At 31.3% G+C, this 19,444-nt stretch overlaps 2 protein-coding genes across 6 annotated transcripts in view; both read right to left on the reverse strand.

Moving 5' to 3' along the window:
- The window catches only part of LOC119829987 (probable serine incorporator), a 24,096-nt gene extending 19,384 nt beyond the window's left edge, over positions 1–4,712 (reverse strand). The window contains exons 1-11 of one of the 5 annotated variants that reach the window (XM_038352778.1): positions 4,453–4,711; positions 4,015–4,179; positions 3,794–3,882; positions 3,612–3,707; positions 3,341–3,519; positions 3,136–3,251; positions 2,753–2,971; positions 2,606–2,629; positions 1,779–1,914; positions 1,472–1,498; positions 741–888 (exon numbers count right to left, since the gene is read on the reverse strand). In XM_038352778.1, the coding sequence (XP_038208706.1) occupies positions 741–888; positions 1,472–1,498; positions 1,779–1,914; positions 2,606–2,629; positions 2,753–2,971; positions 3,136–3,251; positions 3,341–3,519; positions 3,612–3,707; positions 3,794–3,882; positions 4,015–4,179; positions 4,453–4,488 (1,235 nt within the window). In that variant the 5' untranslated portion in view covers positions 4,489–4,711. Of the gene's footprint in view, positions 1–740; positions 904–1,471; positions 1,499–1,778; positions 1,915–2,605; positions 2,630–2,752; positions 2,972–3,135; positions 3,252–3,340; positions 3,520–3,611; positions 3,708–3,793; positions 3,883–4,014; positions 4,180–4,452 lie in introns of all 5 variants that reach the window. The other 4 variants (XM_038352781.1, XM_038352779.1, XM_038352780.1 and 1 more) reach the window with 4 other exon arrangements.
- A 764-nt stretch (positions 4,713–5,476) lies between these two features.
- The window catches only part of LOC119829927 (zinc finger protein 395), a 39,103-nt gene continuing 25,135 nt past the window's right edge, over positions 5,477–19,444 (reverse strand). Inside the window, exons 5-8 of the mRNA XM_038352666.1 lie at positions 12,192–12,289; positions 11,625–11,783; positions 11,320–11,407; positions 5,477–11,238 (exon numbers count right to left, since the gene is read on the reverse strand). Coding sequence (XP_038208594.1) covers positions 11,077–11,238; positions 11,320–11,407; positions 11,625–11,783; positions 12,192–12,289 — 507 coding nt within the window. The 3' untranslated portion in view covers positions 5,477–11,076. The remainder of the gene's footprint in view (positions 11,239–11,319; positions 11,408–11,624; positions 11,784–12,191; positions 12,290–19,444) is intronic.

Below are 19,444 nucleotides of genomic sequence, written 5' to 3' on the forward strand. Positions count from 1 at the left end.
TGATCAAATTTTTTCTATTCTTTCAAAATTTCTCATTTATAAAGCATTTCAATGCTATAAAACTAAAAATTAAATGATGATCTTATAAATATCACTGAATCAGTTCATTCCAATATGGCACTTACTAAAAATAATAATAAAACATTTATTTATAATTACAATTATTGTAGTATATTATAGTTACTATATATATAATACTAGCTGCGCCCCGCGGTTTCACCCGCGTAAGTTCGTATCCCGTAGGAATATCGGGATAAAAAATAGATGTTGGCCGATTCTCAGACCTACCCAATATGCTTACGAAATTTCAGAGGAATCGGTCAAGCCGTTTCGGAGGAGTATGGCAACGAAAACTGTGACACGAGAATTTTATATATATAGATACTATAATACTATATTATACTATATTACGTGCATAATTAATATATTATCAAAAATTAGATTGGTTGGTGTCTGAATTGGCTTTTTAAAGCAGATGAAAGTTTGTATTGAAGTACTGAAGAAGTTGGAGGTTTATATATATATGAGTTTCTTAATTAATTATTTATTGTATGATTTGTTATGATGTAATTATAATTTTGTTTAATGAAAAGTTACCTAACCAAACCAAAGAATATTACTTATATTTACTTTCTTTGACAAACATTAAAAACAGATCTTCCAACAATTTCTTTACCAAATACATATAATAGTACTATTTTTTTTTATAACAATATAATATTACTTTAGCTTATACTCACTTGTACCAATTGGTGAGAGTCATCATAACATAGAGTGTTGCCAGGGCGAAGACAACGTGGAAGAAACTCCAAGAGTAAGCAACACTATCACCCTCATTGTCGAACACTTTTGTCTCTCCGCTATTGCCAGCCTCGCCTCCATCTCCCTCTATGGAATCATAACCTGCGCTCAGTGAGCGAACCAACATGCATCTATTAGCTTTTATAAAAAGCAAATCTCATGTGAACTAGTTGAGACCGTTATGTTATATAAAAAATAATCAATTTGACGAAAACATTTGGTCACAATTAGTTACACATTTTAGCAAGTAACTACAAGCTGCAATTAACTTATTGAGATCATAAGCAATGCTTTCAGGACCAATTAGGTAACAAGAAAGAGAATCTGAGAACTGTGACTACATAGTTAGGGATTTTTGATTCTATATTACTAGGTACTTAATTTGATTGTTTTAAATTGATCCACTTTTACATTAATTAAATGATCCCAATATGTATTCAAACGAAACAACAGTTCAGTGCACTTTCGTATAAAACAGCTGAAGGAAATAAAGAAGTTATAATATGTAATGTGGATGACACTTTGTAATTAATATCGTCAAGTGTCAAGAGCTATTTTAGGTGTGATTTTGGTTAGTGAGCCTCGCGTCGTACTTTTTTATTGCTTATTCCTCAACTACTAATATACAAAAGCTACACCATCACCGTAACTAGAAGGTTCGTTACATTACCTTCGTTATCAATTAGACCTCCATTTCCTTACAGCCGCATTGTAGTCGCGTGATGTGCGTAAATTATTTAAAGTGAGTTAGTAATAATTCAAAAGAAACACAACATTGCACAACTAACTCATAGCGATAAATAAGACAAGGAAATCACAAATGGAAAAATTAAAAAATACGATCGTTTGATTTATCAAAACCAAATGTGCCCAACATTATAACTGTAACATGTTCAGAAATTGCCAATGAGAGAAATAATAGTTGATTTACTTCAAAACTATGATAAATATAAATAAAAATTTTAATGAATATATACCTCCACTGCCTTCTTTAGCGAGTATATGATCCGACATTGTGATTTTGGAGGAAGAAGAGGCGGTACGGACGCAGGAGTACAAAACGCTGCATACCCAAATTATCAACCCGATGATTGACTGCTTATCGAATGATGACTAAAATTTGAAAAAAAGAAAGGTAAAGTATTATTGGATCATGGAATACAGTGGAGTTAAGATGGTAATCCAGTACTTTCTTGGTACTGGAAGTCCAATATACCCTTTAGGCTGCTGCCTAGGGACTAAGTATGCTAGATAAAAACACATTCTTCATTTAAAATAATTGCATCTCCTAATTCTATTGAAAGGAGCATTAAGTAACACTTTTTTCTTAAGTCAAATTTAATCATACAAAGAAATGCTCAACACATATTTATAAATTAAAACAAATTATAAATTTGGGTAAGAAATAATAAAATTAAATTCAAGAGAAATAGATTTATAACCTAAATTGTTTTGATTTAGTTGTCACATATACTTTGTTATAATTAAAGTGAAGCAAAAAAAATGTAAAATCTAATTTATATGTGTATTTTATACAAAGGAAATATGTAAGTACAGAAAATATTAAGTGTGTGAAAAAATATGTAAATTGGAATATTGGCAATAGTGTGAGTTTGGATTGGGCAAATATATACATGAATTCAAACATGCATTAATAAAACTTAAATAATGTGTATATATAATTTTGCCAATGTGATAAAATTATTAATTGATAGGTTTAAATCAAAAAACTAACTACATAATGACACACTTCTATATTTTTCTTGTGAATTGAAATGACAATATTTCCTTTCTCTGTACATACCCAGTAAATATCTTCTTGTGTCTCCTGGTATAGCCATATCAAATTAAATATAATTTGTGAGCAAATTTTATATTAAAGATGTACAGATACCATACAATATGTAGTATAGTAAATATAATATAGCATGTATAAATTGATTATTGTTACCTCATTAGTTGTGGAGATGCTAGCATTGCATTCGCCAGCAGAATTAGATAGTGCTGACCATGTCAGATAAGTAACATATAATGAAACAACAGCAGACTGCAGGAGACCAGAGCGGGGTTGATGTTCTTGCACAGAAGGAAGGATTGAGATAGCACTGGCAATTACAACCAGTATAAGATTAATTGAAATGAAGAATTTTGACAAATCACATCCATTTGGCTGAAAAGAAATATTTTTGATAACATATGTTGCCTTCTATTATAAATGAAAAATTATAAAAATTTATAAAGAAATATTTTTGATTAATTCGTTAAATTGTTTAACAATTAATTTAAGTAAGATATTCAAACAATTTTTATTTTATTAATGAAATGTACATTTACCGTTGTGTAGTAAGTAAAGAGCAATGCTATACCCGCAATAGTAAGAGAATAACAGGTAAGCATCGAAAGAAGTAGAGCAGAATACCATCCTTTTGATTGAGATTCTTCATAGTTTGCTGAAATTTAAGCAAAGGATGAATATAAGATGTTTATATAGATAATTAATATTCTAATTTAAATAATTTATGTATCAACATATACTTACAGACCCACTTCTCAGCCCAAGAGTGTGCAAAGTCAATAATCAGTATTAGTTGAATAACAATAAAACAAAAGCCTCCTATCATTCCAAATACCATCCAAGTTGAAGCAAATTGACCCTCTGGAATAAAAAAGGCACCAATTGTTGCACCAATTACTACCAGATATTTAATGCCCCAAAATCTGAAAAATAATAACAGCATGTAGTGTAGTGTTTGGGAGAAATATTAAAATAAATAGAAACAATAGAGTTACATTAAAAATTAATAGGTTACCCATTTTGTATGCCAGCCCGAGGATCTTTAGAAGACTTCACTCCAATTGTTAAAAGTGCCATAAATATGAAAAATAGACATGTAGCGAAGCAGACCCTGGAATAAAGAAAAAAAACAATAATCAGACCAATACTATTGGGATAAATAAAATAAATAATTTCAAAATAATATAAATATTATACCTATAAACAGCCAGATAGCCAACTGCCTGATCACAATCAACTTTAAAGTTGCCTGGGATCAACCCTGTAGAATTAGCACAAAATGGAACCTGCAAGTAAACCATATTAAATTACATAAAATTTCATATATTGTATTTAAATACTTAGTTAAAAGGTCAGTATTGGTTTATTGTACTACATTGTGTTCTTCACTACTGCAAGCAGTATTCTTAATTTAATACCTTTTTCATTTCTTCATGTAATCCTGGAGCCAATGTAATGCAAGCCACCACAGTCATCAACAATAACATAAGAGTGTACATAAGTCTTGTGGAGGTAGAGTTGGAACAGGAAGGACATGCTGAGCAGCACAGAGAACATGCTGCACTGCCGCAACAGCATGCAAGCTGTGGGACAAACAAAAAAATAGCATTAAAATCTATTCATTTTTATTTATCTCACACAAAGGTTTAGTACTAAGATAAAAAAGAATGTGTAAAAGAAGTAAAGAAATTATGTTAATTATACGTAGTTATATCTTATACTATTATTTATCTCACATTTATTGAGTTTATTATACATTCAAATAGTTATTTAAGCAACATGATATGGGGAGTTGATATCGATCTCAGTTTAATATTGATTTGATGACAAAAAGTATATTGATCTAGGTTCTTTACCTGTGCAGCTGAACAAAGACCCAATACAGCGCCCATTTTGGATGACTTATGAAATATCTAACATCCAACTATTTATATTAGACTGTTATTAACTAAAATGCTTTTTGTTTAACGTTAATCACATGTACCAAAAATAGTTATGACTTAAGAAAGTTTAACGAAATTATATTTTTATTAAATTGGTCAAGAGATAAGCTTAGCAAAATAAACTTGAGTTCAATATATACGAGTCTATAATCATTTGTCAGTGACTAGTGTTTTTGTGTCAACTGTCAATATATTTTAAATGTCAAATAAATGCCTCGTATTGTCATATCGGGAATCACAGATTAAGAACTTATTACTACGTAAACGGGAATTGCCACTAAATAAAAAGAAGGAGAAGAAGTAATATTGTCATAAATGTAACATTATCATGTTATCCTATATTTGTGTCATGAAGTCCCTAAATATGTATAGGTTGCTCTGTTCACGAAATTCACCAATTACAGTTTGAAAAGTAGTTGTTTTACAATGTTGGTAGACTTTTTAATACTATGACGTCACAGTTGAAATTTTTTACATTTGAATATTCCGATTTTTTTGAACGTTGAAAATATCGATTTCTCGATTAAATAAGAAGTAACAAGCTATTTATAAACTATTCAAATTAAGTAATTTTAAATGCAAGTGCATAGCCTCTCAATTTTTTACCTATTTTTTATTAACTGTAAATTATGTAAAACAAGTTTTTTTTTAAATTTCATTTATTTTATTATTGAATAGAATGGCGTAGGTAAGTTGTTCTTTTTTTCTGAATTGAAACACGTTTTTTTATTATCTAAAGTTTATATATTTTTTATATATACAAATTGTAACATACTTTTGATAATCCATAAATTACAAGATCTATTTTCACACAATATTTCTTGAAATAAAAATTTAAATTAAATTATAGGTACAAAATGTTGTTCACATTTTTTCACTAATAATTATCATTTATGGGCGTTTTAAAATTATGAGGTTGAAAAATAATGCAACAAAGTACCAATAATTGAATCTTTATATATTTCTCAAGACATACATTCATTCTAAACTTATTGAGGTATAATAAACCAGACAAAAGTCTACATACAGTAATATTAAAAAAAAAACATAAATTCATTTATTCACGAATTCTCACAGCAATTGTGAAACAATGATAAGTTATGAGTGGACACAATGTTTCACAGAGAATTGATTCGGATCAAAATGCAGTAACTATACACAATAATATACATTATAGAGAGCTTGTTATTCTGTTTTCATTAACGAAAGTCTATTGTGTTTATAAGACTGTGATGTCAACAATTTCGATGTGTAGATGTACACTCTCTCTTTACCATATCATATACAATTTAGGTACGAATACTTAACAGAACATTACATTTTTTTTTTACATCTAACCTTTTATAAAATCAATTATTTTTGGAACACATTATGGACCTTCGCAATAGGTACGATATAACATTACCTAATACTAATATTCATTCTGTAAAATATAACACACGATCATATTCAACATTGTAAAGTTATAAATAATAATCTAAAAGATTAATAAATAGATTATTAATATCACAGTAGATAGAACTGCCAGCTAGTTTCTACCTTCCCTTATTTAATTTCAACATATTATTTACTGCATGATTCTCTTTTATAATAAAAAAATGTGGCAAAACGTTGTTGTTTATTTTTATTGGGTCTAGTCGTGCTGACAGTGTCGGTAAAAACTGCTGTGATATTGACAATAATTATTATGGAAATATGTCTACTTATCCGAGCGAAAATTAATACAATAAACAGTAATAGATACATAATAATATTCATCATTGATCAAACAATTTATATTCTTAAATCTATTGGTAACCATCGTAAAATATTATAATACCTATATGAAGCATTCCATGCGAGTAGAAAATATGGTTGTAATGAAATAAATTTCTTTGTTTATTATGTTGTTACATTATTCTGCTTGATAAACATGCTTAGTTCTGTATTTATAGTTAGGTAGTGTATTTGAACACCGAAACTCGACACATCTTCCACATAAAATGCTCCATTTATCGTGTCAATGGCAAACTTGCCAATATGAAATAATTTCATAAAAGATTAACTAATCAAGACCATTACATGAAGAAAAGAAGTATTAGATAATTATTTGTGATAGAAAAATATAAACAGCAACAGAGTATTGTCTAATTAAATAAAAATTTTAATACTAAACATAATATCCATGTACGTAAAATCACACAGTGTAGCGCGTACATTTGCAAGTTCATTTATTATATTCTCTAAACTGTGGATATGCGAACGGTCCTTCTGTCCATAAATATGATAAAACCACTAAACTTTACTTACAAACAGGAGACATATTTTCAAAAAATTCTATTGCCCACTATACACATTTGGAATTTTTGTTCGTAAATCAAGTATACAGTCACTAATTACAGTTGTACATAATATATCGAATTAAGGAAAATTCAAATGTTCATTAGGTATATAATATAACTAAGGAAAATTTCATATCAATACGATATATGTCTAAAACTATTTTTAATTTCTATGAAAAAAACGTAATGCGAATCTTAATTACATACATTTTTAAAATTTTACCAAAAGTATTAGATATATAGATAGATATGAAATGTACAAGATGACACAGCTTCCCTTATTTAATTCAATTTGCATAGTATCTTTTTAACACTGTGAAACAAGTAGGCAATATTTTATTTAATAATAAAATAAATGGATGATTTACATATTTACATGCAAAGTTCCAAGTTCCAAGATAGTATTAGGAAATATGTGAAAATAGAGTGTAAGGTAAAAGTATGAATTATAAGAAGTCATCTGGAATTTCGGAGTTAGGAAGATAAAAGTAGAAAAAGCGTAAAAACAAATAACACAAATTCCATAGTAATTACAAACATAACAAGCACTACAATGGTATTATAGCATAACAATATATTAAATTTAAACATTGCGTTAATATATTATGTATATTCAAACAATGACTGAAATATAAATAGTATGTTATACAAAATAATTACGACGCAACGCTACAAAATTTTTAATAAACTAAGTACGAAGTCGAGGCTTTTCACCGCTAAAATTAAATAATAGTAATAAGAATATCTTATAAATCATTGCTATGTAGACGGTTTAATATCATGATACTACATCTAAGTAAAAAATTCTGTTCAAACCTTAAATAAATACAATAATACACTCTTTACAATCAAATTATATGTAAACATTCTAGCCCTTCATGAAATAAGACTTAGTATGGACTAGCGTTCATGCCTAAGTATTTAACATAAGCTTTACAGTTCATGTAAAGTACGTGAATTTGTCCTAATAAAAATAACTCAAAAGAGAAGATTATGAATATTTAAGTTATTAGGTTTTTATAATTCTTATTACAAAATGTGAACGCAAGTCGCCAATGCCGGCAAGTACGAAACGAAGATATAATCGCAATGTTATTATGTTTTCTTTGTACTGCTAGATAAAAATATTATTTTTATTATGACTTTGGTGTCGAGTGTATACAACATTGAGCAAATTTGGCTAAATAAATTAAAAGGTACGTAAATTATAAATATGTGTAAAAATAACATTGTCTTTACTTATAATAAAAATTGAATTATGCCTAATTTGAAAAATAAGGATAGGATTTTTATTTGTGTAAAAATAAATCTAATAGCTTCATGATAGTTGAGATCGGTTTATTTAAAAGCTGAGCGAGCTCGAGCACCCGCTGGCATTCTTTTTAATAGAAAATTGTAAAACGAAACAAAGTATATGTATGATGCCAGCCCTTTTCAGTTTTTTTAAATAATGGATTAGTTTTAAAATTCGATTTGATTTGAATATCAAAAAATATGACGATTCAACAATAGATGACAGAAAAGAGGATTGCATAAATGGAAGTTAGTCAATTAAAATATTGTACTTAAAATTATTAAATACTACATCATGACTTCAAAACTTAATATTATATTTAAACTATAATTATATTAGATAATATTTACTAACCGCAGTTACAACTATATCCTTAAAATATGGCAGTTGTTAAAACGCTAGCTGAGTTGTCGCCTTAACCTACTAGTGATCATTTGGTTTATGTAGCGCGGATTACCGTGTGAAAACAAATCTTCGATATTATCATAACAATGATTTTATCACAACCATTAAACAGCAAACAAAATGAATTGTGAGTAGGTATATTTGGTAGAAATAGCAGGTACTTAATGTAGAATAATTAGCTACACATCTGAGGCTACAAAAATGTAACCGAAATTATTATTTGTTTGGCAAGAAATGTTGAAGCTTGATGAATATCACTATTATAATTTTTCATGATTTTTTCTACTACACGACTTTTAAATAGGAATTTAAGTTATATTTCACCACGATCTCCAATATTGAGATTATTTAATTAATAATAGTACTGATTATTATTTAAACTTTCAAGTCATTTAAGCTCTTAATAGCGAGAGCTCTTAAGCGCGAGTTCTTCGCAAATGTGCGTTTTCTATGATATTACTGTAAAAGCACCAACAGTACCTATTTGATTATTGAATACTCTTCAATAAATGGAAACATTTGTTGTATGCGGTTTACTTACGATTACGATATTGATATTACAAACTTTGTGATTGGCACAATTGTTTAGATGAAATAATACCTACTGTACAAACTAAATATAAAAATATTTGATAGCAGAAAAATAAAATTTATCGATGTATCTTGGTAACTCCAGGGAAGGTATAGACATACCGCGCATAATGTATAAGAACCGATTTTATCAAAATCATTATAAATAGTAGTTACTACCTAATATGTATTAAAATAAATATAGCACATCGTGTTGCTATAAAAATTATAGTGTTTAACAATCACATTAAGTAACATTATCAATACCTATCTACAAACATAAATATTTTATATTTACACGTACCAACATTGCTTTCTTTTTAATGTATAGAACATAATTATATAATTTTCAATAAATTTATCTATTTACAAATACATAATAATACTTAATAATTAATATTGCAACTCGCAATTGCCTGTTCCTTCATTCTGCAGCCCTTTTTACACATTTTCCTTCGTCAAATTCGTCAATGACCCCATTCCATATTCCATGTTATTTCTATTAATCAGCTCTTATTTTTTATTTCAATAGATCCACCGCTTTCGGGTGTGAGTCAGAACTCCCAGTCCCAGTAAAATGTAGATATAAAGTCCCGCCATAATCGTTGATGTAAACATATCATTGTATGTAGTTCTGCTTATGCTGACATTTGTCATCAATATCATTACCGTCATTTTAGAATCATTTACATAATCCAAAAACAAAAAATGCACTGTTCAAATTTATAGCTCTTTTGCGAGATTGATACTTAACAAATGCAAAGATGCAGGCATGCCATAATGCGTATTTGAGTTCAGTGAAATTTTTGCAGTGCATTCAATGTTTTTACACATCGCCTCTACTACATTAACCATTCCAACGAGTGTCCATTCGAGCACGATAACGTGCGAGCAACTCCGTTGAGTATTGTCTTCATCGATAGGACCAACAGGTATACGTACAGATATGTTTGTAAAATTTTAAGTCTAAATTTGTGTAGTCTTTTAGTCAAACCTGAGAAAACTTACTTCATAATATTCATTATCTAATTATTCAGTCAATGCATATAAATAGGCAATGATAAATATCACTGAACTATATTACGACTGGAATGCTATTACACCAAGTCGTCTTATAAATACCTTATTTTCGTAGTGTGAAAAATTTGTTAAGTAAAGCGCACTTTGATAACGTGGACGGATTTCACTGACATAAACAACGTGAAAAAAATAAAAACATAAATATTAAAGAAGATAATCCGAAACGTTACACTAATTTGTAAAATAACCTTAATTAGTTACTTGTCAAACATAATGACATCAATTTTATCGTAAAGTCTCAATTAAATTTAGTCTTCATTTTGTAAAGTAGCGATAGTTAATTTTTACTTCCCAAATGTATAACAAAACATATAAGTATCAGAAATGTATAATAGGGAGATAAATTACAACGCTGTTTCGGTTTATTGGTAACAATTGGGAATTCTAACAGTTCCGTGATTGAAGTACTACCAACGCGTAATCAAGACAAATGTTTTCACACTACGCAAATATTCATTTTCTTTTACATTTATTCTTATTATACACTTATTACTATATATTCACAGTCTCTGACCGAGAGCGACACACGTATTTCGTATGTTTAAAGGCAAATCTACTGCTCTACAAAAATACGTGGGCAATGTCCATTTTGTAGTCAAAATACGAGTCACATTTGAAGAGAAAAAATATGTCTCCGTTGATATTTAAAAATATTGTTATAATTACATTACTCCGCATATGTATCTCTTAAAATAAATCATCAGTAATATATTATTTTCTGCACTCTTAATCTTATCGTTCACGGAATTAATTCCCACGGAAATACATCGATTAACGATTCTCAAGTAGCGAAGCATCCATTGCATAACAGAAGAATGGTTACTTAACGTAGAGCACAACACAGGTTGGAAAAGCAGAGTGGGACTGCTAATCGCCGAACCTCGTGCACGCCTTTTTCCACTTGCATTGAGTGCACCACTGATCCCGTTGATCCATTCCGTACACTTTTCGACACTTTTTGTTGTCAGAACGAGGTCTACGGCCCGGACTGCCTGGCGATCCACTTGTCCCTGATATCTTCATGTGTTTCTGTAAAATGCAAAAAATAATTATTAATTTCGCCTAAGGACATAATACAAACTAAGTACAAATTAATGCATAAATACGTACCGGTGAGTGTGAGTTAGACCAGGAATGCGTAACGGGAATGCTTATGGACCTTGCTGAAATATTTTGCATAGTTGATAAGAGACCTTGTCTGAAACAAACACATGAAAAATGTAAAATTAAATCTTTAGTCGCATTAGATTTTTTTTTACATTTGTAAAGAAAGTATGTATGTGGAATCCATTTAATCTTTTACTTTCCTCATTTTCTTTTCGTCGTTTGTAGTTAAAAGTTAGATATGTTTTCTTTTTTATAATATCTGCCTGTATACCATACACATTCTTATTTAAGCTTAATTACATACATACCTATAAGATCCAACAATCTGTCGTTGATAATCAGGATCTTCGTGCGGTGGACGGCACATATCACGGTGGGACAGTGTTGGCGGAGGCGCCGGAGCTGACACTTCCCGCTCAGTATAATAGAATTCTTCTTCATGATCACTTTCTCCTTCTTTCTTCGGTCTAAAATCATAATATAATCTCATTTATTTTATGTTGATTACTTGCTATAACAATTAAAACGTATAATTAGGGTTTTTAACATAATTCGTTTACTTTTAGGACTGAAGAGCAATGTCAAAGTAAGAATTTAAAAGTTCAATTGTGGGGTTGCGTAAGAGCTGCGCTGACACCGACCTTACCTTGTCGAGGCACAGTATAATATGTAAAGGGCTTGTGTAGTAACTATTGTAGCAATCAACCTTGTTACAAAGCCTTGCTACTTCCGGGTCCATAAGCAGAGTAATAACTAAAGTATAAAAAGACAAATTTAAAAAAATGTGCTAAATTGTAAGAATTGACTGAAGTCATGAAGACATGGACAGAAGACTGGTAAGATTGTGTTTTAATTAGAACGTATATCAAACATACCCTAAATGTGTTTGTCTGATGTGAGCTTCAATTGAAAAGCAGGTATTTGTTATGTAGCCACAGCCTCTCCAAGTACATTCAAACACGACGCTGTTAACCTGCAACCAATAAGAAAAATGTCATGAATATTTATTTAAATAAATTTTTAGATATGTAGGAAATAACGTGTACATGAACAGTAGTTTATATGAAGGTAACCAGCACATAGAAACAGCTCTAGGCCGTGGCCTTGCTAATGTCGTATGCCTCATTCACTCGCTCTTGTGCAATATTTCCACGGAGCCACGCCCGCAATATTGCATGTCCAGTTTTATGAAGACAAATTCCAAGAGGTAATAGTTAAATGATCTGATAACATAGCTTCGTTTCCCATGTCTAGATATATATGTTAAAACAGCAGTCTTAATAATCACTAATCCAAATGTATATAATTTAAGAATTTAGAATTTATAATAAAACATTGAATGCACTGTTTTTTACCAGGAAAATAATATATCTGTGTGCAGACTGCTGTTATAATTTGGTAGCTATATGACGTCAGAGTCGTGAGATGTCAGGGACGCCAATTGGGCGCTTGAAGCTACATGTTCAATGCTGGGTAGCTAAAGCTATATAAAATGCATTTAAAAGTAGGTTAGGTCAGAGGTATGAGGTAGCAGAGCGGGGGTGTCGATCTAGGTCACGTACCACCACGGCCAAGGGTGGATGCGAAGGTTGCGTTCATCTTTTATAGTCTTAGCATTAAATAAAAACTATTTAGCAAACAGAGAAATATTCCAAAAATAATGATTCATTATTACATTTCACCTTAAGTATGACAAAGGGAATGAATCAACAACGAGGACCGAGGACAATGTTCCCTTTATGCTACGTGACCGTATTGAAATAACGATTACTCAAATTAACGAATCAAAACCCTCTCTACTGTAAAAATACTGACTTGTATGTGAACTTTTTACGTTTAAATTATTAATCAGTAATTGGGAACTTGACAATATAATATTTAATATCAAATAATGCTTGTTGGTTTAGGAAGATCCAACCCTTAATGCACAACTGACCTACTTTAAGCCCTCGATAAACCAGCCTGGAAACTAGGTAATACATAGTGAATGAAAATGTTAAGACAATGTACCTACTTATAATGCCGTTACGTCTACGTTTAAGAAATATTATAGTTAAAAGCATTATTATTTAGATTTAGTTAGAACCTACCTAACGTAAAGTGTTAAAAACAATAAAATTCAAAAGGTAGCACGTGTAATTATTATATAATTAAATGCTCCATAATATATCTAAGGGAACTACACTTACAGATAAATGCATTTAGATTCATAATAGACATTGGCTTTTAAACTAATGCTTTATATAATATCTAGGTAGAGTCGCGTCCCCGAGAAATGCAGCTGTGTGCTATCGCTACAAGTTACACGTGCCGGAACTTTTAAATGTGTGTTGAGGATTGCAGTTGGATGTATGCAGTATATTGGAGCTATAAGCGTGCATACAGTGATGATATAATTTGAGTTGGCCGAGATGCAGACACGAGTATACTCAAGAATGATATCTTAAAATTAATTTATTTTAGACTTTTAATTTAAACGCAACCTAATTTTGTTTTAATAGATATTTAAGCGATTCTTAGTTTTTAAAATTTATAAAATTCAGTACGCTAATAATTGTTGGTATTTTTATGTGTTATTCAATAATGAAATAATACATCTCACGAAAAGAATTTACATAAAATACAAAGTACAAACAATGTTATAGTTAAATTTGAATAATGATAAAAAAAAAACAAAATTTGGGAGCAATGAAGTCATTCTAAAATCCAATACAACGCAAAATAAGAACATTATCCTTGGCGGTAAGGTTTAAAGTTTTGTAAAAACGGTAATACATGCCGGGTAATATGCCGGTTTGTTGTTGCGCCATCTCTTTCTACGAAGAAACGCCGAGATGACTTATTGATTTGTTTTCATTGCATCTCTTTTCAGCATATGGATGCAATATATTTATGTCTCGCGCAAGTGACCTTCCGCTTATTTACTTCGTGTATCGAGGCTAGATAAGCTGTTTTGGTGTCATCTCGTTCTAACTGTACAAGCAACGAGGAAGACTCTTTATGTTTCAAACGCACTGCGTTTTACGTGGTTTTACCGGCTTAGTGGTATTTTCCTGCTTAAAGCGGTCAACTGTTTTGCACTTTAACACATATTTCCCTCTACATTTTAATAAAATGCAATTGTGGGCCTATGTAGACTTATATCCAACAATGAGTTATCTGACGTATACGGGCTAAATGGATGGGTGGATGACATTTAATTCAAAATGTGTAGATGTGTATGTAGATTATCATGAAGTAAACGCTTGTTATATTTGTATTTATTTCAATAAGCAAAATACAGAAATTATAAACGCGTTGAGTCTAACAAAGGATAATAATAAGATCACGTGGCAAGACCGGCTTACCAATGGCACGTGTTTGAAAATTTGTCAAGGAAACACGATTTATGTTTATAACTATGCTTTTCCTGCTTATTTCTAATGTGATTGTAGCCGGGACCGGAATTGTTACATTTTCTCCACTTGATCCATCATATTAACATAACTATATAAAATCGAAACTAAGTTAAGGCATTATTTCGCGGAATGCACCCCATGTCGAGGGGAATAGATGCGTCGGGTCAATGCACTGTGGAATGTTAATGTTTGATTATCTTCCTTCTTATTGCATACGTACATTATGAAATGTAATCGAGTACTTTTAAAGCTGATTTGGTACCTAAAACTGTAATGAATAAAGACGCTTTTATTATATCATACATTCCGGATAAACTGATATGTAACACTGACTGATATTTGACGTGTTTTATTAAAAATGTTGCAAAGCTACTATTTGAAAACCATTAGTCCTCCTACAGTAATTTTAAATTCGCTATAGTATCTTCCGTAGACAATTGAACGTTATTCTTCTAAACTTTAATTTAAATTGAATTTCTACATGTGGCTTTATCCGTGTAACTAATCAAAATCCAAATAGACCGTTTAGCCGCACTCTGGCCCTCAAACATGTTACCCTCCAGTTTTTTTACAACGATCTGTGAAACTGAACATAAACATAAATGTACATAATGTGTTTGGTGATAGAAAAATGTATTATGCACATCTTATGCTTACAGATGGTAGTTCATAACAAAATAAAGATTGTTAATTAACGTATTATTCGTTTTATATCTATTATCCTTTCTAATTAATTGGAAACACAATCAATATGTGTTATAATTATTATTTATTCAAATATACTTTATGATTTTGATTTCGTATATTAATTTATTAATAAACAGTAGCAAGCAGTTAAAAAAGAAGCAACAAAAGGTTGTGTGCGTCATATGAGTCAGCGTTGCTGGTGTGGGCCGGCTAAGGTGGTACTAAGTAGCGATGATGAATCAGTGGAGCGGGGCAGTCGCCAATCGGAGCTGAGAAGCCTTGCTGGTCACCGACCTCGACTGGTTCCGACATGTTACAGTTTCACTTTTTAAACTCAACGCTAACACCTCTCACCCCCCAACACATAATAATCCAAAGGAGAAAATATCTTATCAGATCTAAATCCGTTTCAATGTAAAGCAATTATCCCGTGAATGTCACCACGTACACTTGGCAAATCTTCAAGAGTTTAATTCTACGCAATTTATTACGAATGGTGTACCGGAGGAATTCGTTGTTACATATATTTTGATATCGCATAATGCTTATTTTACTTGCAAAATAGGGAGTTTATTGAACCCGCGGGACTACTCATTATCGGGTCTGATGAACTCGCCGATCCATTGTTCCCGCCGCTCGATGGTATTCACCACCACTACATTTGGTTTAGCTACTGAGGACATTTGATTCAATTATTTGTTGAATCAAATGTCCTCAGTAGTATGTCATCAGTTTCATAGATTAGCCAAACTATTGAATACACATCCTATACAGTTTGCTGACGCCTCACCGCTATGCTATATATACATCAGAAAGCCTTTTTTACCCGCTCTTATAATACGGTGTACGGTCGGGCAAAGGCCTCCGGGCGAAAACCTCTAGGATAAAGACCTTCGGCGATCGTTGGTGTCACTCGATGCTGAGATGAAAATAAGCTCTTGTGATATTTTTCGATTTGTGTGAAACCTTATACGAAATTACTTTTTTTAAACAATTCTATAAAACACAACCAGAAAATACACAATATGCATAATATATGCAATATCTCAGCAGAATAGCTGTTATATATATATCTCAATAATTATGAACACTTGATCGGAGGACACCGTGGAAAAATTTCTTGTTAAAAAAAATATAATTGATCGAAGCAAATTATGCCGCGATTAGAAGTGAGAAGCAAGTGATCCTTCGAGATGTAAACATTTGAACTGTCAAGAACGGGCAGTGCTCCGGTCTTGGAGTCATTGCCCTGTCGATGCCGGTTAAAAAAACGTATTGCCCCCACCTACGAGATGACATTGCTCGACGTGCATTTATATCGAGAAAAAATGGAGCGGGCTGTCTATCCAACTACCTGCTATAGTTAACAAAGCTTTTGTTAGAAACAACGATAAAAATAGAATAAAATTGAATAATTCCAACCTAATATTTTTGCTTCGTACAACTATATAACAGTCCAAGTTCTAAAACACCCACCCGATGTGGGTGGGTTTTGATAGCATGTAAAAATGTTGCATGTCAATTTTTTTGGTGAAATGTTCAAGACACATGAATTAATATCATGAGTAAAACGATCCTTTAATTTCGATACGATGTTCATATACCAACTGCTCACGTGACATTACTGCGTTGAGTTGTCTTATGTTGTACGTCAAGGACAAAAGGATAATGTTACAACTTACAGAGAGTTGGGTAATTATTATTCATATTTTATTAGAGTTTTTTGTTTAGGACAACAATGATTGTTACCACAAAAACGATATTGCATCAAGCTACCGATATGTATAGGGTTATTAGAACGAGGGACTTGTGTGGTGTGTCGGGCGATGACCCGAAGAGCGGGACAGAAAGACAACAAAACTGAAGTTCGTACGTACCTATACGACGTCATTTCTAAGTTAACTCATTGTCAAAAAAAGAAAACAAAGGATTAATGTGTCCAAACAAGACTTTAAGGTTGAAGTATTATGTATTCAAATGAATAATATTACGGTTTAATTCAATATTATTTGATAGAATATTATACAACACAGCTTTAATGATACTGTCGACACAAAGGACTAATGCAATAGGCGTATCTAGGTCACTCATATGGATGTAACCTATTTTTCGATTGCACAACAACAATCTCATAGTAGGTACATATATATAAGCTATTACAACGGTCGCATCGCTGCAAAGCAACCTTCTTTCGATCAATAAATATGTAGTTATTTGACAAGTTGCTTGAAATGATTGCTTTTAGGAAATGCATAATGTTATTGGAATCGAGTGTATCAAGTTTATTGTTATAAACTTGTAGATAAAGTATATTGATCATTTTACGAAAATTCTTGAAATAAAGAAAACATAAGAAAATGTGTTATTAAAATGTAGCATTCCATTGATTTGGTGTTCTTTCGTTGACGTAATCATTTAGCTTTATTAAAAAACGATAAATTAAACACAATTTTGTAACTTCAAAATATGTAGGTAGATAGTGTGCAAAAAAAATATGGTGATAATCAGCTGCAGTTAGTGTATTGAGCAGAGGAACCTTAAAATATTTGGATTTTTTTTTATCTGCACTTCCTCCGGCTTAAAAATTTTCAGATTATAGTAAATCCTATATTTTGAAGAAATTTAGAAGTAAGCTATGGATATCATTGTATGACCGCCTAACGTAGAACCACCATCCGACAACCAGCTGATTTTTAATTTTCTTCCAGATAATAGGTTAACTTATAATTTTATAACTTTTCAAGCCGGAGACTTCAAATAACTGATTTTTTACGTTCTTGGAAGGTTGCCACATTTCAACCTACTAACTAACGGATTTGCATCTGACGGTCACCATGCTTAATAATACGCTTATCTTAACAATTGTACAAGTGTCCAACCGGGAAGAAATGATAGACGAAATTTGCTTCTGGCAAGGGGACCATTATATTTAAAGAGCGACGTAAAGCAAATTACTACCAGTAATATTTAATAGCTCAACAAACACATATATTTGAATGTGTGTCTACATAGAATTAATGTCTGGCTGACGCAACTAACGCAACTTGTGTGTGTAAATAAATAACAGCATCTCGCACACGACTAGTTGCCATTTCCACTTCTAACTGTATACGAACTTCCAAGCAGGGAATGATCCGCGCGCTTCTACGCAATGTCTTCCGCGTTTTAAATATAGACCGCGAAGGCCGTGGTTTTATCTGCTGCTTGTTGAAATAATACACAATGCAACGTTATACAACCTTGAAGCGACATCTTAAATCCTTGTTTTTTGGCCTCAGAGCCGATTGATTAAAACGATTTTTGAAACATTGGAAATTGACAAAGTTATGTTCTTTGCAATTATATGAAACACCGACGTAACATTGAACACGCAATCAGTAAATTGAACGATTAGATATAGTTCTTTTTCTGATGTTGATGTTGTAAAATTATGATTATAACCGCTGAGATATTTATAAATTATGCCACAATTAGTGCTCATAGATATTTTTGGAAATTATTCAAGATTCTCAATGAAAAGAACTACCTTAACTGAAAGATTTTTGCAAGTGTAAAATGAACGTTTTGCGGACTAATTTGATGTATGACGTACCTATTCTGAAAATTCATTAATCGCTTCAAATAATGTCATTAATCACTTTACGCAAACTGTAGTTAAATGTATTTATTAAAGTACTTTAATAAATTCTTTGGAGGCTGCGTTGTGATGATTTGTAATTCTAATTATCTTGGCATAATTAGTTTGGCCGTGAGCACATGCGGAAGTTGTTCGCCACCTCTCTAGATAACAATTGGTTTATTTTATCATTGCTCAACGATAAGGTGGCCTTCGAAAAAACACGTACTTTGTTGACGTAGTCGTCGCTTTGGACCTCGTGTTATGATACTTCTTTGAAGATTGAATTGCTGACGTATGTCCTTTGGGTTTATCGTTTATAGGAAGACTGATTTCGACAGTTTTAATAATAATTTAAGTGACTATAATGGTACCGCGCCGTAACGTCTCAATATTTATTTATGTTGTATTTTTTATTACGTGTGTT

Source organism: Zerene cesonia, chromosome 11 (genome assembly GCF_012273895.1).
Source record: "Zerene cesonia ecotype Mississippi chromosome 11, Zerene_cesonia_1.1, whole genome shotgun sequence".
In the NCBI taxonomy this organism is placed as follows: Eukaryota; Metazoa; Arthropoda; class Insecta; order Lepidoptera; family Pieridae; genus Zerene; species Zerene cesonia.